The 26652-nt window shown below is 51.8% G+C and overlaps 2 protein-coding genes across 8 annotated transcripts in view; both read left to right on the forward strand.

The window, feature by feature from the left end:
- Nucleotides 1-4119, forward strand: part of GIGYF2 (GRB10 interacting GYF protein 2) — a 129803-nt gene extending 125684 nt beyond the window's left edge. For all 7 annotated transcript variants that reach the window (XM_043878985.1, XM_043878986.1, XM_043878987.1 and 4 more), the window contains one exon: nucleotides 2288-4119. In XM_043878985.1, coding sequence (XP_043734920.1) covers nucleotides 2288-2355 — 68 coding nt within the window. In that variant the 3' untranslated portion in view covers nucleotides 2356-4119. The remainder of the gene's footprint in view (nucleotides 1-2287) is intronic.
- Nucleotides 4120-18623: 14504 nt separating this feature from the next.
- SNORC (secondary ossification center associated regulator of chondrocyte maturation) lies at nucleotides 18624-26158 on the forward strand. Its single transcript, XM_043877059.1, has 3 exons — nucleotides 18624-18874; nucleotides 25562-25744; nucleotides 25993-26158. The coding sequence occupies exons 1-3, from the start codon at nucleotides 18802-18804 to the stop codon at nucleotides 26100-26102; spliced, it is 366 nt and encodes a 121-aa protein (XP_043732994.1). The 5' UTR covers nucleotides 18624-18801; the 3' UTR covers nucleotides 26103-26158.
- The last annotated feature ends 494 nt before the right edge of the window (nucleotides 26159-26652 follow it).

Below are 26652 nucleotides of genomic sequence, written 5' to 3' on the forward strand. Positions count from 1 at the left end.
ACACACCCAGCGCACGCGCACACACACACACACACACACACACACACCCAGGCCTGGATTCAGGGCTCTCTCACACACACACACACACACACACCCAGGCCTGGATTCAGGGCTCCCTAGGGCACACACGCCTTGGCTTGGACACACACACACACGCCTTGGCTTTGACACACATACACGCACGCGCCTTGGCTTTGACACACACACACACACGCCTTGGCTTTCACACACACACACACACATGCCTTGGCTTTGACACACACACACGCGCGCGCCTTGGCTTTGACACACACACGTGCATGCCCTGGCTTTGACACACACACACACACACACGCCTTGGCTTTGACACACGCACACACACGCCTTGGCTTTGACACACACACACACACACGCACATGCACACCCAGGCCTGGATTCAGGGCTCCCTAGGGCACACACGCCTTGGCTTTGACACACACACACGCGCGCCTTGGCTTTGACACACACACACATGCCTTGGCTCTGAGACACACACACACCCCCCCCCCCCCAGGCCTGGATTCAGGGCTCCCTAGGGCACACACGCCTTGGCTTTGACACACACACACACACACACACACACCCAGGCCTGGATTCAGGGCTCCCTAGGGCACACACGCCTTGGCTTTGACACACACACACACACACACACACACACACACCCAGGCCTGGATTCAGGGCTCCCTAGGGCACACACGCCTTGGCTTTGACACACACACACACACACACACACACACACACACACACACACACACACACACACACACACACACACACACACCCAGGCCTGGATTCAGGGCTCCCTAGGGCACACACGCCTTGGCTTTGACACACACACACACACACACACACACACACACACACACACACACACACACACACACACACACACACACACCCAGGCCTGGATTCAGGGCTCCCTAGGGCACACACGCCTTGGCTTTGACACACACACACACACACACACACACACACACACACACACACACACACACACACACACACACACCCAGGCCTGGATTCAGGGCTCCCTAGGGCACACACGCCTTGGCTTTGACACACACACACACACACACACACTTGGCTTTGACACACACACACACACACACACACACACACACACACACACACACACACACACACACACCCAGGCCTGGATTCAGGGCTCCCTAGGGCACACACGCCTTGGCTTTGACACACACACACACACACACACACACACACCCAGGCCTGGATTCAGGGCTCCCTAGGGCACACACGCCTTGGCTTTGACACACACACACACACACACACACACACACACAGGCCTGGATTCAGGGCTCCCTAGGGCACACACGCCTTGGCTTTGACACACACACACACACACACACACACACACACACACACACACACACCCAGGCCTGGATTCAGGGCTCCCTAGGGCACACACGCCTTGGCTTTGACACACACACACACACACACACACACACACACACACACACACACACACACACACACACACCCAGGCCTGGATTCAGGGCTCCCTAGGGCACACACGCCTTGGCTTTGACACACACACACACACACACACACACACACACCACACACACACACACACACACACACACACACACACACACACACACACACACCCCCCCAGGCCTGGATTCAGGGCTCCCTAGGGCACACACGCCTTGGCTTTGACACACACACACACACACACACACACACACACACACACCCAGGCCTGGATTCAGGGCTCCCTAGGGCACACACGCCTTGGCTTTGACACACACACACACACACACACACACACACACCACACACACACACACACACACACACACACACACACCACACACACACACACACACACACACACACACACACACACACACACACACCCAGGCACACACACACACACACCACACACACACACACACACACACACACACACACACACACACACCCCCAGGCCTGGATTCAGGGCTCCCTAGGGCAGTGGTTTGCAGTTCTTTTTAATCAGTGATGCTGGGGTGTGTGTGTTTCTTCCCTAATTAAATTATATCAGAACCTTAAGAAATAAAACATATAAAAATAGAATCTCTCATTGGAAGGGCAAGAAAACCACTGCACTGACCTTCATCCTTTCTTCTTTTATCCTCCTCCTTTTCGTATCCTTGTTGGTGTGCTCAAAAACGGGAGACCGAAATTCCAGCCCCCTGCCTGAGTTTCAGCCACAGAGTTGTCTGGGGGTGGTCGGTCACTCATTGCTGATTTTTCCCTGCAGGGTTTTCAGTCAATGCTTCCTCGGAGCGACTCAATATGGGTGAGATCGAAACTCTGGATGACTACTGAGCACCTGCCAGAGCAGACTGGCCTTCCCTCTCCTCTCTGCCGACCATGGATTCTCCAGCTTCGGACACAACACTCACTCACCATATACTCTCTGTCACTGCAAGAAATCACAGAACCGATCATCTCAGGCTTTTTCTTCTAGCCCTTTGTGTCCAAGATTCTTTAAACCGTTTTTGTTGGTGCGCATCTCAGACTGTAGATGAGTGGACCGGACGCTGTGTCTCGGGGGTGGCAGTGGGGATTCCTCCCCAACAAGGCTGATTTTGGGCAGCACGTGTTTACTGTGCCGTGATTTCACCTCCTGTCTCCCAGAAAGTGTGTTGGGATCTGCCAATAGCAATTTACTTTCTCTTGTCACTTTTTTCCTTCTGTTTGATTTTTCTTTTTCTTCTTTTTCCCCACCCCACCCCCAAAACGGGCAAGGGGTCTGACTGGTGCAATCATGAAGAGAGTTAATGGTGACAGACATTGGCCAGCAACAAAGCTCCCGTGGACTGTGACTTGAGTGTCCGACAGAGACAGTCAGCTCTTCCAGTCTGCAGGTGGCATCGCCACAGCTAACTTCGGGATTGCATTCAAGAGGCCCTGAGTGGGGTGGTGTTTAGATTGGTTGGTTTGATGCTGCACACCCCTCACCCTCGTTCTTTCTGAGGATCCTTTCAGAGAAAGGATTCTTGTTTTTTCTTCATTAGATAGTGACTTCCAAGCAAGCTGACTTCTCCCCTGGCATACTCCAACCTGATTGGACAAAGGAAGCCCTATGGCCTGGGAGAGGAACTTATTTTTAATTTTTCTTTCTTACAAAAACGGATTTTTTCCCATAAATATTTTTACTTCAGAGGACTAGGACCAGTTTGTTTTGGGCCTTTCTGCTGAAAATTTGTCTCGTTTAAGAGGCAGTTAGGATCTTTACCATATGTATGAATTTGTATAATTTCATTTTGGATAGGGATAAACTTCTGCTTCTGATAAAAGCCCGGAATTTCATCTGGTTCCTCAGAGCATTGCGTGTGTGTCTTGCTGTGGCCCTGAAAGGTTTTGTCTAAAGATTCTGGAACGGCAAGTTGCTGGCTTGCCTTTTCTGAAAAGAGAACATGCAAAACCTGACCATCTTTTAAGACCTTCATCCATGGAAACCACTAAACAGGAGATTCCTGTGGGATGGAGGGGATGAGAGAGAGAAGCCTGGTTCTGGCTTCAGTCGTGGCCTCCTAATACCCTTTCACTGCAAATATAAATGTATTCAAGCCCTATTTATAAGCAAATACTCTTCCTGCCTCCGCCAACCCCCAACAGAGCATCACCTGAAATTGCCAATCACACTTTGGTCTGCAGCCACCGGACCATCCATCCCCGCGCAAGAAGTGCTGTGGTTCGGGCGGCTCCTGGTCGAGCGCCTTTCCTTTCTGACATCATGGCCCGAGGAAGGCTGGAGTTGCTCTGAGAGCAGTTTGGTTTGGGATGATTCTATTTGGTTTCTGTTTTTATTCTTTTGGATCAGCATTTCCCTATCCCTTTTGGCCACCCTCCCTCCTAAACATGTACAATAACTATACAGAGACTGCTACAAACGTGTATATAGTTTTTGGATCAAACAGCATGAGGAGATGGGGAACCATTAAAAACTGGGACTCCTGCTCTCCTTTGCTTTGTAAATTCACAAGTGGGGGTGGGGAAGAGGGACAGTTAAGATGTTTACAGAACTTTAAGCTCCCTCGGAACTTTTGCCAGTGTGGAGGAAAATAAAAAAGACCTTAAATAAAACCTGGTGGTATTCTGTCTGGGTACATCACTTGTACTCACGCTTGTCGAGGTGAGTTTTGTACTAAGCCATGTTCTTGACACCATGGAAAAGCTGCAGACACGTGAGTACCCGGGACGTGGAGGCAGCCATGGCTTTCTCTGGCAGGCTCTGAGGTGCCGCCTGGTTGTTTAGTTGGAGAGCGTAGAGGTCAAGGTAAACAGGGTAAGTTGATTCAGCGTCCATCCTCCTTGGTCTCTCTCTGCTGACCTGTGGCTCGTCTCCTTCCCTCACCACACATACACACCCCTGAAGATCCCCTCCAGAGCCTGCCCACACCTTCCAGACTAGACTCGTCTCTGCTTGTTAGGGGGAAAGTTAAAAATAAAAACACAAGCGTTTGGGAGAGGGTCGGCAGATTTGGGGGAAGCAAAGTCGCTTTAGTCATGGAACATTACACTTGCTTAACCAGGAGCACTGCTTCTACATGAGAAATTTCCCACATCTTGGAAAGAAACCATTCTTTCCTAGGAATGTTTGTTTCTGTTGCAGTTCTATCAGTTTTTCAGTCTCATTTACTCACTCTTTCACTTCCAGCGACCATGTTCTTACCTCTTTCTGTGAACGTGAAGTGAAGTGAAAGTCCCTCAGTCGTGTCCGACTCTTTGAGACCCCATGGACTATATAGTCCGTGGAGTTCTCCAGGTGAGAGTACTGGAGTGGGTAGCCTTTCCCGTCTCCAAGGGATCATCTCAACCCAGGGATCGAACCCAGGTCTCCCGCATTGCAGGTGGATTCTTACCAGCTGAGCCACAAGGGAAGCTCAATAATACTGGAGTGGGTAGCCTATCCCTTCTCCAGCGGATCTTCCCGACCCAGGAATCGAACCAGGGTATCCTGCATTGCAGGTGGATTCTTTACCAACTGAGCTATCAGGGAAGCCCCTTTCTGTGAACATAGTGGCAAATTATCTAAGCTCTTCCTGAGTTTTAAAGTACTTGTTTTGTACACTGTTTGCTTCTAGTTGTCATAAGTCAGAGATTTCAAAAACATACCCAGACAGGATAATTTGATTATGGACACTTTCCCCAAGGGCGTTGGTGTCCTGGTTACTGTTGCTACATGATGCCCCCAAATTGGCTGACAACAACCCTTTCATTTTATTGGTAATTTTGTGAGCCAGGACCTCGTAGGAAGGGCTCAGCTGGGCAGTTCTTCCACAGTTGTTCTCTGGTCTTACTCAGATGTCAGCAGGGGCTGTGATCTTGGGTTGGCCAGCATGACGGCGCTCACTTGTGAACAGTGGGTGACTGGCGCTGGCGGTTGTCAGCTGGGCACTCCGCTGGGTCGGTGGCTGGAGGAGCTGTCTGTGCCTCTCCAGTGTGGGTGGTGGCTGCGGGTAGGTGGGCTGCTTGTTGGGCTGCTGACTCCCACCCCTGGGGCAGAGGCTGCCTCATCCCTTCTGACTTTCTCTGACACTTTATTCTCTCAAGGTAGTCACAAGCCATTCAGATTCAGGGGTTTGGGAACTGGAGTGAGTGGTCAGGTCATTCTAGAAGAGCAAGCGGATGGGATTTATCTTCATGAGACGAGGTTCTGTGTATACACCAAGGAGCTTGAACTCTTCATTGGCTCTGAGTTTAGGGGTCTTTTCTTAACTTCAAGATAATGGTCAGTTCAGTCGCTCAGTTCTATCTGACCCTTTGCAACCCCATGGATTGCAGCATGCCAGGCTTCCCTGTCCATCACCAACTCCTGGAGCTTGCTCAAACTCATGTCCATTTAGTCGGTGATACCATCTAACCATCTCATCCTCTGTCGTCCCCTTCTCCTGCCTTCAGTCTTTCCCAGCATCAGGGTCTTTTCAAATGAGTCAGCTCTTTGCCTCAGGTGGCCAAAGTATTGGAGTTTCAGCTTCAGCATCAGTCCTTCCAATGAACACACCCAAGACTGATCTCCTTTAGGATGGACTGGTTGGATCTCCTTGCAGTCCAAGGGACACTCTCAAGAGTCTCCTCCAACACCACAGTTTAAAAGCATCAATTCTTTGGCGCTCAGCTTTCTTTATGGTCCAACTCACTTCCATACATGACTACTGGAAAAACCATAGCCTTGATTAGACAGACCTTTTTCGGCAAAGTAATGTCTGCTTTTTAATATGCTGTCTAGGTTAGTCATAGCTTTTCTTTCGAGGAGCAAGCATCTTTTAATTTCATGGCTGCAGTCACCATCTGCAGTGATTTTGGAGCCCAAGAAAATAAAGTCTCTCACTGTTTCCACTGTTTCCCCATCTATTTGCCATGAAGTGATGGGACCGGATCTTCATTTTCTGAACGTTGAATTTTTAGCCAGCTTTTTCACTTTCCTCTTGCACTTTCATCAAGAGGCTCTTTGCTTTCTGTCATAAGGGTGGTGTCATCTGCATATCTGAGGTCATTGGTACTTCTCCCAGCCATCTTGATTCCAGGTTGTGCTTCATCCAGCCCAGCATATTGTATGATGTACTCTGCATATAAATTAAACAGAGTGACAATATACAGCCTTTCCCAATTTGAACCCATCCATTGTTCCATGTCTGGTTGTAACTGTTACTTCTTGACCTGCATACAGATTTCTCAGGAGGCAGGTCAGGTGGTCCGGTATTCCTGTCTCTAAGAATTTTCCACAGTTAGTTGTGATCCACACAGTCAAAGGATTTGGCCTGGTCAGTTAAGGCAGAAGTAGATGTTTTTCTGGAACTCTCTTGCTTTTTTGATGATCCAGCAAATGTTGGCAATTTGATCCTCTGCCTTTTCTAAAACCAGCTTGAACATCTGCAAGTCCTCGGTTCAAGCACTGTTGAAGCGTGGTTTGGAGAATTTTGCTAGCGTGTGAGATGAGTGCAATTGTGCAGTAGTTTGAACATTCTTTGGCATTGCCTTTATTAGGGATTGGAATGAAAACTGACCTTTTCCAGTCCTATGACCACTGCTGAGTTTTCCAGATTTGCTGGCATATTGAGTGCAGCACTTTCATAGCATCATCTTTTAGGATTTGAAATAGCTCAACTGGAATTACATCACCTCCACTAGCTTTGTTCATAGTGATGCTTCCTAGGGCCCACTTCACACTCCAGGATGTCTGGCTCTAGGTAAGTGATCACAGCATTGTGCTTATTTGGGTCATGAAGATCTTTTTTGTTTAGTTCTGTGTATTCTTGCCACCTCTTCTTAATATCTTTCACTTCTGTTGGGTCCCTACCACTTCTTTCCTTTATTGTGCCCATCTTTGCATGAAATGTTCCCTTGGTATCTCTAATTTTCTTGAAGAGATTGCTAGTCTTTCCCATTTTATCATTTTCCTCTTATTTCTTTGCATTGATCACCAAGGAAGGGCTTTCCTGATAGCCCAGCTGGTAAAGAATCCACATGCAGTGCAGGAGACCCCAGTTCAATTCCTGGGTTGGGAAGATCCCCTGGAGAAGGGAAAGGCTACCCACTCCAGTATTCTGGCCTGGAGAATTCCATGGACTGTGTAGTCCATGGGGTCGCAAAGAGTCGGACACGACTGAGTGAGGGACACTGAGGAAGGCTTTCTCATCTCTTCTTGCTATTCTTTGAAACTCTGCATTCAGATGGGTATATCTTTCCTTTTCTCCTTTGCCTTTAGCTCCTCTTCTATTTGTGAAGCTTCCTCAGACAACCATTTTTGACTTTTTGCATTTCTTTTTCTTGGGAATGGTCTCCGGTACAATGTCACAAATCTCCATTCATAGTTCTTCAGGCACTCTGTCAGATCTAATCCCTTGAATCTGTTTATCACTTCCACTGTATAATCATAAGGGATTTGATTTTTAGGTCATACCTGAATGGTCTAGTGGTTTTCCCCACTTCAATTTAAATCTGAATTTTGCAGTAAGGAGTTCATGATCTGAGCCACAGTCAGCTCCTGGTCTTGTTTTTGCTGACTGTATAGAGCTGCTCCATCTTCGACTGCAAAGAATGTAATCAGATTTCAGTATTGACCATCTGGTGATGTCCATGTGTAGAGTCTTCTCTTGTGCTGTTGGAAGAGGGTGTTTGCTACGACCAGTGCATTCTCCTGGCAGAGCTCTTACTAACTTTGCTCTGCTTCACTTTGTTCTCCAAGGCCAAACTTGCTATTAGCCCAGGTATCTTTTGACTTCCTACTTTTGCATTCCGGTCCCATATGATGAAAAGGGCATCTTTTTTTTTAATGTTCGTTCTAGAAGGTCTTGAGGTCATCATAGAGCCGTTCAATTCCAGCTGCTTTGGCATTAGTGGTTGGGGCATAGACTTGGATTACTGTGATATTGAATGGTTTGCCTAAGGTTTTATTTAACTTTTTATTTTATATTGGAATGTAGGCTATTAACAATGTTGTGATAATTTCAGCGGACAGCAGTGGAACTCAGCCTTTTGTATGCGTGTATCCATTCTCCCCCAAACTCTCTTCCCACCCAGGCTAACTTTAGGCTTTATTTTAAATAATTATTTCTCGTGTGTGTGTGTGTGTGTGTTCGTTGCTCAGTTGTGTCTGACTCTTTGTGAACTCATAGACTGTAGCCCACCAGGCTCCTCTGTCCTTGATGGATTCTCTAGGCAGGAATACTGGAGTGGGTTGCCATTCCCTTCTCCAGGGAATCTTCCTGACCCAGGTATTGAACACGGGCCGCTTACATTGCAGGCAGATTCTTTACCGTCTGAGCCACCAGGGAAGCTCATTTCTCTTTTAGGGGCGCTATATATACAACTCGTGTACATGTATACACATGTACAGTGTGTGTGCCATTTTATACACACTGTCTTACATTGATCAGTTGAAGAATTTGAAATGTATTTTGTACAAAATGCCCCCTCTCCATTATTTATTAAAAAGTCTGTATGGTTCTACTGTGAGGTGAAGCTGGTTCTCTTCTGTGCTTCCCATGAGGTAAGTTGAGCTTCATTAAAAGAGCGATAGGCATGCACATTCTTAATCAACTTCCAAATGGAAGTTGTCCTCAGAATGGATGAGTTTTTTGGGAACGAATATAAGTCCAGCTCTAGAGCGTGACTGACCGTGCTTCAGTGCAGGCAGTTCCAGATGAAGCAGCTGCAGTGCTTGCTGGAAGCGTGGAGAGCCTGGGAACCTGGAGGCAGCCAGGCGGGTGGTGGTCGTTTTGCAGATATCAGATGCCCTGAGTGTGATGGACCTGCACAGCTTTTGGTAGTGTTGGTTCTGGGCAGGGAAACCCGGAGCCTCTGAGAGAAGAGTTTCCCTCCAAGGATTCGTCGGTGGCAATGTCTTGCAGCTAAAGTAACAAGGTTATGGGTTCAGCCTGTGGGAGAAACAGCACACAGATGTTGGGAAACGAGAGAAGCAGGCTCTTCCTAACTGCAGCCTCACAGCTGCCTTCGCTTCCCCTTTCATTGGTGGCAAAGGGATGATGTCACGGGGATGGGACTCACCACAGTTCTAACAGTTCAGCTGGTCTTAAGCAGAAACCTCATTTCTTAAAGGTTGTTTACCTGTCCCTCTAAATCTATGAGTGGAAAGTTAGTTTGCCTTGATAGCAGAATTGTTTTTCCTTTGAAGGGTCTCTTTTAACATGAAAAATAGCCCTGAAGGTCAGTAGGTCACTATTAGGTTTGGACCTATTGGAAAAGACCCTGATGCTGAGAAAGATTGAGGGCAGGAGAAGAGGGAGACAGAGGATGAGATGGTAGGATGGCATCACCAACACAATGGACATGAGTTTGAACAAAGTCCCAGAGACGGTGAAGGACAGAGAAGCCTGGAGTGCTGCAGTCCATGGGGTCGAAGAGTTGGACACTACTTAGCGACTGAACAACAGCGGCCACGAGGTAACAAGGACTTATCGAGATGATGTCTCAAGTGAAACCCGGAGGTGGTCATCCCAAGGCTGCTATAGCTCAGTGACCCAGGTTCTTTCTGTTTCGCCATCCGGATTGTGGCTTCCCTTCTCAAGGTCACTCATGGTCCAAGGTGACCTCTGGAGCCCCCAAACCATCATGCCCATCTTGCAGGCAGTAGGGAGTGGGTGAGGCAGACAGGCGTGCACCTCCCTGCTCGGTCACCCCCCTTGAGGAGCTCTTGGGAACACTGCCAAGTCTCTGTCAACTGGAACGTAGATGCATAACTTTTGCCTAAGTTTAGCCTTTTTCTTTTTAATTGGAAAAAATGTAAGGAGACCTTGAAGGAGACGCATGTCTTGGTCTGGACTGGGAAGTCCCACAGGCTTGGTGCTGACAGCCAGCGTCCGCTAAAAATCTTCCTGGTTTACACGTGACCATCTTCTTGCTATGTCCTCACGTGGCAGAGAGAGATCTCATGTTTCTCTCTCTATCTCACCTTTCTATCTCTTAAAAATCATCTTTTTACCCCAACACGAGGATCCTACCCTCATGACCTAACCTAACCACCTCCCAAAGGCCCCACCTCTGAATACCATCACACTGGGATTACGGCTTCCAGCATATAAATCTGAGAGGGCACAAACATTGTCCTAACAACTAATGTAACAAACTCCTGCCAAAATGGCAGGTAAAATACCAATTATTTTTTAATCTCACTTTTTCTTTTCCCCTTAGAATATTTTAAAACAAATCCTAGTTATATTGAGTCACCCATAAAGTGTTTCAGTGCACGTTGTAACATACCTTTAGAAAAGCACAGGCCAGTACCACATTAATGGTATGAATAATTCTTAATATCTAAACGCAGTCTGTATATTATTCTTTTCAGATTATCTCAGAAGTGTCTTTTTACAAAAATTTGAATCAAAATCAAAATGAGGTTCATGGATCACATTTGGTTGCTAAGTTTTAAGTCTCTTTTAGTCTAACCAGCTTCCCATCCAAAAAAAAAAAAAAAAATTGAAAAAACAAGATCATTTACCCACAGAACAGCCCATAATATGGATCCAGCAAGGAGCGTCCTTATGGTGTCAATTTGTTAATCTCCCCCACATTTTCTGTAAACTGGTAGGTCTAGAAACTTGACTAGCTTCAGATTCTCCTCTCCCCCTCCAAGAATAGTTAATTGGCATTCGTCCTGTGATATCACAGGCAGCATTGTCTCGTTGTCCCATTTTTACTTTTGTCAGATTTCATCAGTTAGTCCTGTTGCTATGATCCACTATAAAAGTTCTGTTGTTCTTTTATGTAGCAGTTTTAGCATTCATTGATGAACATTGCCTAGGTCTATTTCATCAGTTGTTGAAATAAAGCGATTCTTTTTGAGGAGAGGGGGCATTTTTATTTTGAATAATTTCAGGCTTAAAACTTGTAAGAACAGTAAAAAGAACTCCCACATATCTTTCATCCAGATTCTCCAGTTGCTAACATTTACCCACACCTCTAGAGCTACACCCTCAATAATGACTCTCGGTAACTATTTCACGAAAGCAAACTTGTAGACATTATGTCCCTTATCCCTAAACATTTCAGACTGTGTTTCCTTGAAACAAGGACATTTTGTTACATAACCACAATACAATGAATAAAATTAGGAAATAGAGTATTTCATACTATCAGTTAATATCAAGGCTTCCTTCGTATTTCACCAATTGCTCCGCTAATGTCTTCTGTAAGGAAAAATATGAAAAGGTCAGGATGCCATCATGATTGGTTTTTGTATTTAGATGTCATATTTCTTGGTGGTGGTTTAGTCGCTAAGTCATGTCTGACTTGCCACCCCATGGACTGTAGCCCACCAGGCTCCTCTGTCCATGGGACTTCATTTCTTGAGTCTCCTCCAACCTGGAGCAGTTTCTCTTTCATACCTTGGAATTTTTTAAGGGACAATTATTTTGTAGAGGATAATGAAATGAACTGGCTACTTTTTACTGCCTTGGGTGCTTAAAGAAAAGTTCATGGCTTTAAATTTGAAAGTCAGGGCATGATCAAAGACCTTAAATTTAAATTTCATTTAAATTTAAATGAATTATTCATTTGGTAGTTAAATTGGTGGGGCCTTTAAATTCATTTGGCACTTAAATTTCATTTGGTACTTTTTCATGATTTAATTCGTATTATGCAATTGGGCAGTATTACAACAGAAGTGATATTATGTCTGTCCTTGATGTATCATATCAGAAGGTACCTGATATCAGTTTGAACCATTACTGGTGATGGTAACTTTAATTACTTAAAGATGATATCTGCCAGGTTTCTCCACTGTAATGATTTTTCTCTTTATGGGAGATACTTTGAGACTAAATATTCAGTTCTCATCAAACTTTGATCCACTAGTTTTAGCAGTCATTGGTGATTCCTGGCTTGAACAATTAGTGCTTGTCAAGGTTTCTTGTAATTTGTTAGCATTGGACATGAGTTTGAGTAAACTCTGGGAGTTGGCTATGGACAGGGAAGCCTGGCGTGCTGCATGCAGTCCATGGGGTTGTAAAGAGTTGGACACGACTGAGCGACTGAACTGATTAACATTCTACTATAAGGAAGAACTTTACACACCCACACATGCACACACTGTAGCTTATAATCTGACACTATTTCTTGTGCACAAGCCGCCTATTTGGAGACCCTCCAAGTTGACTTTTTTTGTCCTTTTGCTATATCCCTATCATCCTTTGAGCACTTCCTTACTTTGGCATGACATATTCTAGGCTCTTCACTTAGTGTCTCTAGATTTGGAATTAGCCATTTTTCTAAGGAGCCCGCTACTTCTGCAGGGGAGGCCTGAGGACTTGTGGGTGGAAGATTCTCCGATTTGAGTCTGTCCAAATTACTGCCTCCTCCACATTCCAGATCTCAAGGGCTAGCTCCTTCCCAATCAGTAATTTCACCTGAAAAAACTGACACAGTTGTGAATTCAGGATTGTGATACTGCAAGCCACACAAATTCAGGGCCTGGGCTGCTGCCAATTAAGCTCTGTAATCTACAAGAAATAAGAGAGTTTTGAAAGACTGTCATAGAAGTGCTCCAGGTCTTTGATCGTGCCTTGACTTTCAAACTTAAAGCCATGAACTTTTCTTTAAGCACCCAAGGCAGTAAAAAGTAGCCAGTTCATTCCATTATCCTCTTGATCATCATCACTAAAGAGCATCTACCTGGTCCTTCAAGCCTTGTCTTGAATAGGTGCTTCATGCTAAACAGCCCCAGGTCTTAATATAGGATATGCCATGTGTTATCAGATCTCGTTTCCCACTGGCAGTGAGCTCAAGCTCAAACAGGGTGGCAAGTCAAATTGGAAAGCATATCTTTAAGGGTCAGTTTCTGGGGAATCCTTTCAAGTGCCAAGCTCTGGTCTGAATCTGACTAGGACACAGAGTTCACTGTAGGTATTTCAAACAGAAGAGACTTAATACAGGAATTTGTCACAAAGATATTGAAAGAACTGTTGAAGGAACAAAAGAGGGAAGGTAAGGCAACCCAAATTAGTAACTCAACTCAGAAACTGACAGCAGCCTGCGGTGGAGGAGCAGAAAGAATGATCACAGGCCAGAGCACTGTCCGCTATGGGTCTGGATGCAGCCGCCTGACAGGGATCCTGGAGCCGGCGCTTCCAGGCTTCCGAGGTTACCCCTGCAGTCCTCAGCACCTGTGCGTTACTGACATTTCTGCAGCCAGTGCTGCTGCCGCCAGACACTCTGAGAAATCTGAAGCAGAAAGAGAGTCACTTCTCCACTCCCCTCTTTCATCTCCCACCAGTGCCTCCACTGGAGATGCTCACAGGGAGTCAGCTGGCAAGAATCTCTCAGGAGTGTGATCTGGGGACCTGGCTCTGGTATATGGCACAGAAAGGTGAGGACAGGAGATAGAGCAAATGAGCAGCACAAACAAATGAGTGAGCAAGTGAGACGGTGGTGGTGGTTTAGTCGCTAAGTCGTGTCCGACTCTTGCGACCCCGTGGATTGTAGCCCACCAGGCTCCTCTGTCCACGGGATTCTCCAGGCAAGAATACTGAAGTGGGCTGCCAAGTGAGAACAAGTAAGAAGTGGATATTAATTCTATCCAAGAAATCTCAGCTCACTGAATTTCAATATTCTAGTCATGTGCTGGGCATGGTAGTACTAGGTTCTGTTGCTCAGTCACTTCAGTCATGTCTGACTCTTTGTGACCCCACAGACGGTAGCCCACCAGGCTCCTTTGTCCATGTGATTCTCCAGACAAGAATACTGGAGTGGGTTACCATTTCTTCCTCCAGGGGATCTTCCCAACCCAGGGATCGAACCAGTGTCTCCTATGTTGGCAGGTTCTTTACCACTAGTAGCACCACCTGGGAGCCTCACTAGGTTCTATTAGGTTGGTGCAAAAGGATTTGCCATTTCGGGTCCTAGATTTTAAATTATTATAACTAGGCTCAAACTTTATTAATCAAAATAGGAACCATTACAATCAACATAGTTTGGCCAATGAGAAATAAATTTGTTTACTCCTGTAGCAAAAAATAAAAATAAAAAATAAAAATCCATTCTTCAGGATTCAGTGAACTCTTGGAAAGCATTTTCTATGTCCTGCTGGTTGTGGAAGCAGGAAGAAGATGCTGGAGGAAGTGGTAGTCAGTTGGTGAGAGGTCAGGTGAATATGGCAGATGAGGCAAAACTTTGTAGCCCAATTCATTCAACTTTTGAAATGTTGGTTGTGTGACGTGCAGCCAGGCCTTGTCACAGAGAAGAACTGGGCCCTTTCTGTTGATCAGTGCTGGCTGCAGGCGTTGCAGTTTTTGGTGCATCTCACCAGTACTTTGCTGAGCATACTTCTCGGATGGAACGGTTTCACCAGGATTCAGAAAGCTGTAGTGGATCAGACCAGCAGCAGGCCACCAAACGGTGACCATGACCCTTTTTTCTGATGCAAGTGTGGCTTTAGGAAGTGCTTTGGAGCTTCTTCTTGGTCTGACCACTGAGCTGGTTGTCGCTGCTTGTTGTATTAAAATCGTTGCCCATCACAATCCAATCAAAAAATGGTTCATTCTTGTGTAGAATAAGAGATGATGACACTTCAGATGATTTTTTTGGTTTGTGGTCGGCTTATGAGGCACCCGCTTATCGAGTTTTTCCACCTTTCCAACTTGCTTCAAATGCTAACGACCACAGAAGGGTCAATGTTGACTTCTTCAGCAATTTCTCATGTGGTTGTAAGAGGATCAGCTTCCGATGATTGCTCTCGGCTGGTGTCAACTTCCGATGACCCGCCACTAGGCTGCTCACCTTCAGGGATCTCATCTCCTTTGCAAAGCTTCTTGAACCACCACTGTACTGTACTTTCATTAGCAGTTCCTGGGCCAAATGTGTTGCTAATGTTGTGAGTTGTCTCCGCTGCTTTGTGACCTATTTTGAACGAGATTAAGAAAATTGCTCGAATTTGCTTTTTGCCTAACATCATTTCCATAGTCTAAAATGCAAATAAAATAGACAGCAAGTAAGAATTCATTAGCAAAAAACATAAAGAAATTTGTATTAAAATGATGTATAATATAACTACATTTATTTAAGAATGTATTCCCACATCAGATGGCAAAGTTCAACAACGCAAAACCGCAATTACTTTTGCACCAATGCATGTCAGTTCGTGCATTTGCATTGGTGAACTAAGCAGTCCTTGCTATCTGGGACTTAAGAGTCACAGAGTAAGGACAGGCATCCAATGGACACGTCACTTAAGGGCACCATTACATATGTCTGACAAAAGGTTTTTATCTGGGTGCACACACCAAAAAAAAAAACAAACCCTAAAAATAAATTCAAAGTGATAGGCCTCCCTAATAAATATATCAGCCCCCCCCCCCAAAAAAAAATTGAACAGCTCTTCACAAAGGAGTATATTCCTGTGGTCAATAAATATTAATATAAAAATGTATTCAATTTTATTAGTCATGAAAATGCAGCCACACTTGAGACACCACAACGTACCTACCAGAACAAGACTGGCAATGCCAGGTGTGGGTGAGGATGTGGGGAACCGGAACTCAGACTGTTGATGAGTATAAATGAGGACATATTGGAAAGTGGCTCGGCAGCCTCTGTAGAATCTAAATATTATACTCGAGCCTAGCAATTCTTTCTTTTTCTTAATTGGAATATAATTACTTTACAATGTTGTGTTTGTTTCTGCTGCACAATGAAGTAGACCAGCCATACGCTTCCATATATTCCCTCCATCTTGAACCTCCCTCCCACCCCTCTAGGTCATCACAGAGCACCGAGCTGGGTTCCCCGTGGCTTACAGCAGGTTCCCACTAGCTGTCTAGTTTGCACATGGTAGCGTATATATGTCAAAGCCAACTTTCCAATTCATCTTTAGATACATAACCGAGAAAAATGAGTGTACATGTTCACCAAAGGTAGGTATAAGAATGCCCATAGGAGCTATATTCATAGGAGTTCAGTCCTGGAAATACCCCAAACAGACAGAAATAAATGGATAAAAGAAGAGGTAAATTGTGGCAACTGAATTGTTGTTCCATCACTCAGTTGTGATGGACTCTTTACAACCCCACCGTCTCCCAGAGCTTGCTCAAACTCATGTCCATTGAGTTGGTAATGCCATATTCAGCAATGAAAAAGAATGAGTCACTGCTACACGCAACGATATGGATGAATCTCACAGAAGGCTGAACAAAAGCCAGACATAAGGGTACATGTCACATGATTCCATTGATCTGAAAGCTAATCTATGATGAGAGAAGACATCAGCACTTTGGGGGCACTGATAGGGAGGGGCAGGAGGAATCCTGCTCATTCTCTGTCTATTTGGGTGGTATTTACACAGGTGTAATGTGTATGATGGAGAAGGCAATGGCACCCCACTCCAGTACTCTTGCCTGGAAAATCCCATGGACGGAGGAGCCCGGTAGGCTGCAGTCCATGGGGTCGCTAAGAATTGGACACGACTGAGCGACTTCACTTTTTGGTTTCATGCACTGGAGAAGGAAATGGCAACCCACTCCAGTGTTCTTGCCTGGAGAATCCCAGGGACGGGGGAGCCTGGTGGGCTGCTGTCTATGCGGTCGCACAGAGCCGGACACGACTGAAGAGACTTAGCAGCAGCAGCAGCAGCATATGTGTATGAAAGTCCATCAAGCTGTAAGCATAAAATTTGTGTATTTTACAATATTTAGGTCATTCCTCAAATAATTGCTGTGGGACACTGGGCTTCCCTGATAGCTCAGTTGGTAAAGAATCTGCCTGCAATTCAGGAGACCCTGGTTCAATTCCTGGGTTGGGAAGATCTGCTGGAGAAGGGATAGGCTATCCTCTCCAGTACTGTTGGGCTTCCCTTGCGGCTCAGCTGGTAAAGAATCCACCTGCAATGCGTGAGACCTGGGTTTGATCCCAGGGTTGGGAAGATTCCCCTGAAGAAGGGAAAGGCTACCCACTCCAGTATTCTGGCCTGGAGAACTCCGGGGATTGTATAGTCCACGGGGTCACAAAGAGTTGGACACGACTGAGTGACTTTCACTTCACTTCAGAAAATTACCCACCCCCAAAAGTAAGAGACAGCAAAGTTTTACATAAATGTAAATGCCAAGAAAAAACTTAAAGAAGTGTGCTGAGTGGGTGGGGGACTGACTGCTCAGAGCTGAGACCTGAGTGGTGATAAGGAGGTAGCCATGTCCTGAGCTGAGAGACTGCCTTCTGGGAGAGAGGACAGCAAGTGCAAAGGCCCTGGGACTTTGGTGTATTGGAGGAACTTCCTCTAGGCTATCAGACTGAACATAAGTCCTTAGTTTGACTTTTTATTCTAAAAGCAGTGGGGAACCATGAAGGGTTTGATGTAGGAGGGTGTACTTTCTGAGAGATTAGACGTGGGGAGTAAGTGAAAAAGACTGTTGATGAATTTTATGTGGCTGGGACATCTGGAAGGTGGGGAGCTGGAATTTAACTGAGCAGGGCTGGGGTGGCAGTGGCATCAGGTTTGTTTTGGCAATGCTAAGTTGGAGACGCTCATTAGATGCCCTTGGGGCCTTCCGGGAGGCGGTGGGCGGTGGGGCCAGACCCAGGCTGGACACAAGTGTCATGAACACACGAGCGGTATTTCAAGTCCCAGGTACCTGGGAGAACAGAGAGCAGGAGGAAGGGACACAGGGCGTTTAATGCCGTGGGTTTTTCCGGAGAGAGGAGAGCTGCTAGAAGGCTGGATGGAATCGGCTTTAGAAGCGCAGCTGCACCAACTCTGTCGAGCACCCGCTCCCTGCCAGGTGTCAAGAACCCAGATGTGAGCAGAGCCTGGCCCTGGTCCGTGCTGCCAGCCCACGGCTGGGGTCACTCAGGCCTGGGCCTTGAGCACTAAAATGCAGATTCCTGGGCTCACCCGTGACCCACTGGGAGACAGTGCTAGAGCCATTGCATTTATCAGTCGCCCTGGGTGAGTCTTTTGCACGTGGAGGTTTGAGAATCTCTTTCAGTGGCCCAGGTGCACCCATGTGTGTGTGCATATGTGTGTGTGTGTGAGAGAGAGACAGAGAGAGAGAAGGAGGAGGGAAAGAGCGATTTCCTCTTTCCCTCTCTGAGGGTGGGGCTGCTACAGGGTTCAGGGAAGCAGTCAGCTCTGAGCTTGGCTGTGTGTGTGTGTGTGTGTGTTCATGTGTGGGGGGCGGGCACGGTGTCCCAGGAGGACAGAGTTTGCATTGATGAAAACCCTCCCCAGCCCTTTGATGCCTCGTTCCCTCTGCCCTGAAGTTTGAGCAGCTCAGTCCCCGGTGCCTCCCGCTCGCTGGCCACGCTCGCCCCCCGGCCAGGATGGCGTGCTGTCTGGCCCTGCGCATGGCGCTGCTGCTCCTCTGCGGGGTGCTGGCCCCTGCGGTGCTCACAGGTAAGGGTGCTCCCTGCCACCGGCCTCCTGAGGCGAAGAAGCGCCTCGAGGTCGGGATCTCTCTGAGGCCTGCCGGGTGGGGTGACCATTTGGGGTGATTCCGGGAAGGGCTCCCCTGGGACACAGGCTGGCACCGACGCATCGGAGGCCTCAGGGAGTCGTTCGTCACAGAGACAGTGACCTCTGAAGCAGGACAGTGGCTTGGGGAGCAGGGCCAGGGACCTTAGCTGCCCAGGGGAGGTGGGGGCTACTCCAGCACCCTAAAATCTGAAGGAAGGCCTTGAGAATCTGGGTGGGAGTCGGGAGGGGGCACCAGGCAGGGGGCAAGCAGCTGACAGGCAGAGGCCCCAGATGTGAGGTCCACAGAGCTCTGCCGTCTATGTTTTGAAGCCCCACAAACCCTTCCCCTCTGTTTTTCTCAAATGTCCTTTGAAAAGGAAAACCCGGGTACTATTTCCATCCTGGGAAAAAAACTCCAGGGGGGAGCACAGGACCTGAGACCCCTCTGGAAAACAAGGAGGATGCTGGCCAGATGCTCCCGCGCTGAGGCTTGAAAACGGCCAGGTCTGGGGTCTGGCGGGAAGAGTCCCGCCAACCTCGAAGTGGCGGGTTCCTAGGGACCTGAGCCCGTCTGGACACTGCTGTGGGGCCCTGTGCCGGGAGGGGCTGGCCCAGGCCGGCTGCTAAAAGGCACACACTTCCCAGGTGGTCTCTTTCCTGGAAGAAAGCCATCTCCTGTGGCCAGGAGGGCGGTGTCAGGGCTCCTGTGGGGAGTCCTGGGGCTGGAGAAACCAGTGGGGGGGCCCCTGAGAGACCCTCTCTGCAGCGTGGACTTTGGGGGTGTCTGTGGATCTGGGTGTTGTGTGGATATGTGCTGGGCAGAGCTGCTAGAGGAGGTGAGGCCTGGGGTGACTCCCACAGCCACGCATGGAGACACAGACCTGGAGGAACGGGGTGGGGGGCGGTGAGGAGCCCGTGGGCCCCCGGACTCTCTCCAGAAGCCCCAGAAGCAGCTCGCAGGCTGGCTCTGCTGGTTCTGTCCTCCTTGCTGTCCCTCAGGCGCTCTGCACCTCTCCTCTTCCGCGTGACCGTGATAACCGCAGGGTCTCTGCCTCCCTGGCGGGAGAGTCTCTGTAGGTCTCCCGGGCGCACAGGCTCGCGGGACGGGCCAGGCGGCTGGCGGCCCTCAGTACAGGTTGGGAGAACATGTGGAAACGTCTCCAGCTCCTCTGCTGGGCGCAGGGGAGTCTCAGGGCAGAACCCCCTCCTTGCCTCGCCTGCCTTTGGGTGGGAGAGGCGTCTGCTGGGCGAGCCAGGGGCCTGGCGTGGTGCCTAGGGCCCTGGGGAAGTGATCCAAAGTAGGGTGGCATCTTCCGTGGCTCCTGTGGGCCCCACCCACCCCAGGGACACGGCTTCTCCCGCCTGGTGGTCAAAGCGGGTGGAGGCGAAGATGCTGGCGCCCCGTCTGCCCCGGGGTCTGAGGGCCCATGTGGGCAGCTTCTGTGCCATTCCTGGGTGCCCACGCAGCCAAGCTCTTCCAGCCGAGGCTGCCGGCCAGAGGTGCCAGGTCAGACGGGGTGTACACAGGTGGGTGGGTTTCCTCTGCCGCCACAGGAATGCTGGGCACGGCCTCGTGGTGGGCGGCATGGGGACCTCACCTGGCCTCACCTCCCGACTCCCCTCCACGGGTCCAACTGGGGGGCAGGCGGGCCAGCCCCACCCCAGTGCCTCTGGGCTCCGGCGGGACTGCTGTTCCTCCTGCCGTTCGGGGCGGGAGCATGTCGGGGAGCCTCCTGACTGTCCTGTCCCGGGCTAGAGGCTCAGAGCAGGTGTGCGCCCGGCCCCACAGGCCCCTGGCCTGCTGCTCACTGGGCTGGGGTTGGTCCCGAGCAGGGAGGCCGGGGTGGCCCCCTTGGCTGAGACCCAGGCCTGGCTTGCCGCCCTCCCTGCCGGTCGCCTGTGGCCACAGCTACTGCGGCGGAGGGAGCAAGCCAGGTTGAATGGGCGGGAGGCCAGGGCTCCGATGAAAAGGCCCTTCATGGCTGCACAAAGGCCGTCTGTGAGCTTGGGCGCCTGGCCTCGGGGCCCAGTGGTCAGGGTGAGCGTTAAAACAAACTTATTTACCGAAAGGCAGGGCGGCTGGGGGCGGTGGGGCTGGGGGACGGAGCGGGGAGCCCACAGTGCCCAGGCCCGTGGCGAGGTCACAAGGCCCCCACTTCTGGCTTCTCCAGTCACAGCGGCAGAGTCACAGGACGTGCTCACCCCAGTCCTTGTCCCCCCCACCATCTTCCATCCTCACGTCGCATCTCTGCCCGCCTTCCACACCTGGGTCCCACACCTTCTACTCCTGGGTCCCAGCCTCCACGCCTGCCTCCACGCCAGCCCCTCTCTGCCTGGCACTTCTGCTCCCCACCTTCCCCCCTCCCCGGAAGGGGCCTACAGTGGGGAACCCCCCGGAGAAGTGCTCCTGTTCCCGGCTCCCCACAAGGGTAGGTTTGGGGAACCCCAGCAAACAGCAGACATGGAGGCAAGCAGGCGAGGACAGGAAAATACCCGCCCCCCTCTCCCTGGCAGCTGCACCTCCTTGGCGGGAGTGCTGGGGACCCCAGTTCAGGCTCTGGTTCTGGCCCACGCTTGCCTTGGGGAGGCCCCCCGGGCTGGCCGGGACCCTGGGGTCCTGATGAGTCCGTGCAGCCCGGATCAGCCTTGTGGCGGTGCGGGGGTCTCCTGTGACAGTCAGCTGTGGCAGGCGCGGAGCCCGCAGAGTGTCCAGGGCCATGCTGTCCAGGCCTCAAAGGCCTGGGGTGGGGGGGCAGAGGCAGCAGCTGATGGTGGCCGTGACAGCACAGTCACTAACTTGGAGGACTGGGAGAGGCACGGCCCAACCCCCGTTTCACAGGTCGGGGAGGGCAGGCCGGCGGCCGAGCCAGTCTGCTGTGGTCCTGGGGCGATGGAGCTGGATTTGGACCCAGCCTTCTGATTTGGCTTCCCAAGTGGCTCATAGGGTAAAGTGTCTGCCTGCAATGCGGGAGACCTGGGTTCGATCCCTGGGTTGGGAAGATCCCCTGGAAAAGGGAAAGACTACCCAATCCAGTATTCTGGCCTGGAGAGTTCCATCAAAGTGTCGGACACGACTGAGCGACTTTCATTTTCACTTTGCTCTGGTTTGGCTTATAGCTCAGTTGGTAAAGAATCCGCCTGCAATGCAGGAGACCTGGGTTTGATCTCTGGGTGGGGAAGATCCCCTGGAGAAGGAAATGGTAACCCACTCCGGTATTCTGGCCTGGAAAACCCCATGGATGGAGAAGCCTGGTGGGCTACAGTCCATGGAGTCACAAAGAGTCGGACATGACGGAGCGACTTCATTTTCTTTTCTTTCTCTGATTTGGAAACCAGTGGGGCAGCCCCTCAAGTTTCAGAGACTGGCTGAGTTTTGGAGGGTGTGTGTGTGTTGGGGGGCAGTGTGTGTATTAGGCCTGGGCTGGTGTGTCTGGCAGGGAGGGTCCAGGCTTTTGCGGGGGAGGGACAGAACGGGGCCGGGGCACTGGGGACAGACAGGGAGACGGGCTGGCTGGGCCTCCCAAGTACCCTCCTCAGAGGGCCCCCTTCTCCCCCAGAGATGGCCCCCCAGGCTCTGGCGGAGGGCAGAGGGTGACTGCCAGCTCCTGGGAGAGAGCCCCGGCTCTCCAGGCGCTGAGGGGCCTGTCACCCCTCTCCCTTAGCTAGGGGCTGGTTCCTTTGATGCCACCCATTTTGTCAGGGCCTGGTACCCAGTAGCCTTGTGGAGGCTTCCCTGGCCAGATGCCTGGCAGCTGGGGTGAGCTTTGGCTGGAGGTGGGATAGGGAGGTGCCTGGCTGCTGTTCTATCTTGGGTGAGTGGTGAGCAAGTGGGGACCCGGGGGCCTGTCCATTTATCTGGGAGACTCACAGTCTGCAAGCCCCAGACCCCAGGGCCTGCCCAGCGGCGGGTGGTAGCTGTTCCGTCGCTCAGTCCTGTCCGACTCTTTGCAACCCCACGGACTGCAGCACGCCAGGCCTCCCTGTCCCTCACTGTCTTCCAGAGTTTGCCCCAAGTTCATGTCCACTGTATCGGTGATGCTATCCAACCATCTCAGACCCAGGCCTTTCTTTCTGCTCAGCCCCGGGGAGCCCGAGGCAAGCATGCAGAGGGCATGGAGCCCTCTGTAGGCAGCTGCCGGTGGCAGACCTCAGCCCTCCCAAGCAGCGACAAGTGAGGCCTGACAGAGTCACAGGGAAGTCACCGAAGTGGGTGCTACAGCAGGGTGGCCCCCAGACCCCAGCACTGCAGCTCAGCTGGGGCCCTGCAGAGAGGAGCTTCCACCCACTGGGTGCAGGGACCTTCCACCCCTGGGAGGTCTCCTCGGCCAGGGATGTTTTGGAAAAGGGGCCCAGGCCGGGGCAAGCCTTGGGAGTGTGATAGTGGTCCCTGCCTGCAAGCTGAGCCTCGCCAATGATCCAGCCAAGGCCTGAGAGAGGCGGCCAGGGACAGGGCCTGGGGAGCTGGGGACCCCGTAAGGTTTCATCATGAAAAGATCTTTTAAGTTTACAGGAAAGTTACAGGAATAATCCAATCAATTCCAGTAGACTCTTCTCTTGGATTCACCAACCACCAACTTTTTGCTGTATTTTCTCATCTGTTTTCCCATCTCTGTCTACTCACTCACCCGTCCAACTGCTGAACCATCTGACAGTTAAGCTACAGACACCATGCCCGTTTGCCCCTAAATACTTCTGAGAACAAGGATATTCTCTTACCCAGCAGAGTCAGTTGTCCAAATCAGGAAATGAACAAGGATGCGGTACTCTTACCTATCCTGCGTTCGAGTTCACCGTTCACCAGTGGACCCCACAGTGTCCCCTCTAGGAACTCACGCTGCGTTGTGTTCTCACAACTCCTCGGTCTCTAATCCGGAACAGCCCCTCACTCTCTGTCTCCCGCGACCTTAATATTTTTGAAAGCCTAGTTATTTGAAGACTGTCCTGGAATTTGGGTTTGGCTGTTCACTCATGATTTGCCCCAAGTGGAAACTGTTGGCAGAAGACCCCTGGAAATACTTTTGTGTCTTCCCAGAGCACCCCCTCTCCAAGAGGTGCTGAGCCTGGAAGCAGGGTGTGGGTCTGGCTTGTCTGTGCCCAGGAGCCGGGGTTGGGGGGGGGGCTCTTGGGAGTGGAGGCCCCAAGAGTGAAAGGTGCCCCAGGAACCGGCAGGGAGGCTGGCCGGGGCTGTGTTGCTGCTACGTGCTCAGTCGTGTCCAACTCTTTTGCAACCCCATAGACTTTAGCCCACCAGGCTCCTCTGTCCATGGGATTCTCCAGGCAAGAATACTGGAATGGGTTGCCATTTCCTTCTCCAGCGGATCCTCCCGACCCAGGGATCAAACCCAGGTCTCTTGCATCTGCTGCACTGGCAGGCGGATTGTTTACCACCAGCACCAGGGCTGTACTGATTGAACCCCACCTTCCAGGGAAGTTTCTGGGAAGGCACAACCTGTGACTGTTGGCCGGGGCTTCAACCCCCAGGAGCACTTAACTGCCAGCACCCACCTAAATTTACCCTTAGCCCCGGTCTTCTCAGAAGCAGGAACACATGGTTCCCTGCTGGCGTCATTGAGACGCTATGTTGTGATGCCCACTCAGCCCATTCCAGCATCCCTGGATCACACCCAGATCACTCAGCAGCTGGGGTGGGAAGCCTGGAGCCTGGTCTTGAACTTGACTGGGAGTCTGAGAAGGCTGGATGGGCCCATGGCTGGGGTGTTGCTGTGTAGCTCCCCAGGCTAGGATTCTTGAAGGCGGAGCAAGACTGGGGTGTCTGGGACCACAGTGGGGATGGGGGTGGGGCTGGGGTTCCCAAGCCAGATTCTCATCCTGCCCTCAGGGGCCCCTGTGTACCCTGAACCTGCCAACCTACCAGCGGAGGAAGGGTCCTGCAAAATAAACGCTGCCCAGAGGCTACCCTGCTGATCCCAGGGTGGGGGTGAGGGGCTCCTGGAGCTTCCCGAACAAGCTCCGCCTGCCCAGCCCTCTGGCCCTGTCCGGTCTGGAGGGAGCAAAGTGCAGGCATCACGCTTTCTCGGGCTACAGAGGCTCTTAGGCTTTAAGCCTCAGACACTGGGGGGCGTGTGGAAGCACGTGCCCGCGCGGGATCCCAGGCCCTGGGAGAAGCAGGGCTGGCCGCCCAGGGGTGGGGTGGGCCTCTCCTCTCCACCTCCCACGACAGCTGCCCCTCACCGCCCGCTGGGCAGAGTCCCTGGTTCCTGGAGAGGACATTGCCTCCCCGTCCTGGCGCCCTCTCCAGGGTGAAGGCTGCCCTGTGTGGGGAGAGAACCCTTAAAGTGTCACTGCCCCAGGCTAAGTTCAGCTTGGGTCTGCAGGGCCTGCTGGGGAATATAGTGCCCCTTCCACTGTGGTCCCCCCTCCTCGGTCCCTACTGCCCTGAAGCTCCTCCTGCGGGTGGGCCCCGCCCCCATCAACCTGTCCCGTCCTGGGTGGGGGCAGCCTGGCCCCAGTAGAGGGTCCAGGGCCACACGTGGCAACCCGCCCCCACCTCGCCCCGGCCTCCTGCAAAGCACCGCGAAGCGCCCCTTCCCAGTCGTTCAACGGCGGGGACGAGGTCCCCGTCGGACCTACCGCCGGGGACCCCCACATCTGTCCTTGGCCTTGCAGCCGAGGGCCCGCAGGAGCCCGCGCCCACCCTGTGGAACGAGCCCGCCGAGCTGCCGTCGGGAGAAGACCCCGTGGAGAGCACCAGCCCCGCCTGGGAGCCGGCGGTCAGCGGCCCGCCCGCGCCCACCGCCACGCCGAGCCCCGAGGACAGCACCGCGCAGGAGCGCCTGGACCAGGGCGGGGGTAGGCGAGGGCGGGAGGTGCGGGGAGCGGTGCGGAGGCGGGACATTGCGGGGAAGGGGTTGGGGGGGAGGGCTGGGGGGACGGGAGATCGTGGGAAGGGTGGGGGGGGTCGGGGGAGTTAGGGATGGGGGCGCGGGAGGAAGGGGTGGGGGCGGGGGCAGGAGTGGGGGGCGGGCCGGGAGGAGAGGTGGGGGGCGGGTGCAGGGCGGGCCTCTGGCTGACCCGGCCCCCCCACACCGTCTCCGCAGGCTCGCTGGGGCCCGGCGCCATCGCCGCCATCGTCATCGCCGCCCTGCTGGCCACCTGCGTGGTGTTGGCGCTCGTGGTGGTCGCGCTGAGAAAGTTTTCCGCCTCCTGAAGCGAATAAAGGGGCCGCGGTGCGGCTCGGCGGCACCCCAGGTGCGCGCCCCCCGAGTCTCCTTATGTCCGCGCGTGAGTGTGTCGGCGAGCGGGGGCGTGGGGGGCGCGGGGCTGTCGCTGTGCTCGCGGGGCGCGTGCGGGAGCGCCCGTGCGCCGGGCCCCCCGCGGGAGCGCGGGTGCGTGCGGGGGCCGTCGGGGTGCGCTCTGGCCAGAGTCTGCGGGGCCCCTGCTCGTCCCCACTCCGCACTGCCTGCCGCCTGCCTCCCGCCGGCCCCTCCGCGGGCCCCAGAGCGCTGCGAGGGAGCGCGGACCGGCGGGAGGCCCCCAGGGCTGGAGAGGGAAGGCCAGCCCCGTGCCCACCGCCCTGCTTCTCGCGGCCTCGCTGGGTCCCAGCGGGGTCGGCGTGACTCGCGGGCGTCCCGGCTTCCAACCACAGGGCGGTGATTTTGTTGGTGGAGTCTTCTGACTCCGGCAGCCGACCGGGGCGCTCGTCTGTGGGGTCTGAGTCCCAGACCCGCACCCTCCGGACCCCTGGGGCCCCTCGACTC

The sequence above is a fragment of the Cervus elaphus genome, chromosome 20 (assembly GCF_910594005.1).
Source record: "Cervus elaphus chromosome 20, mCerEla1.1, whole genome shotgun sequence".
Classification (NCBI taxonomy): domain Eukaryota; kingdom Metazoa; phylum Chordata; class Mammalia; order Artiodactyla; family Cervidae; genus Cervus; species Cervus elaphus.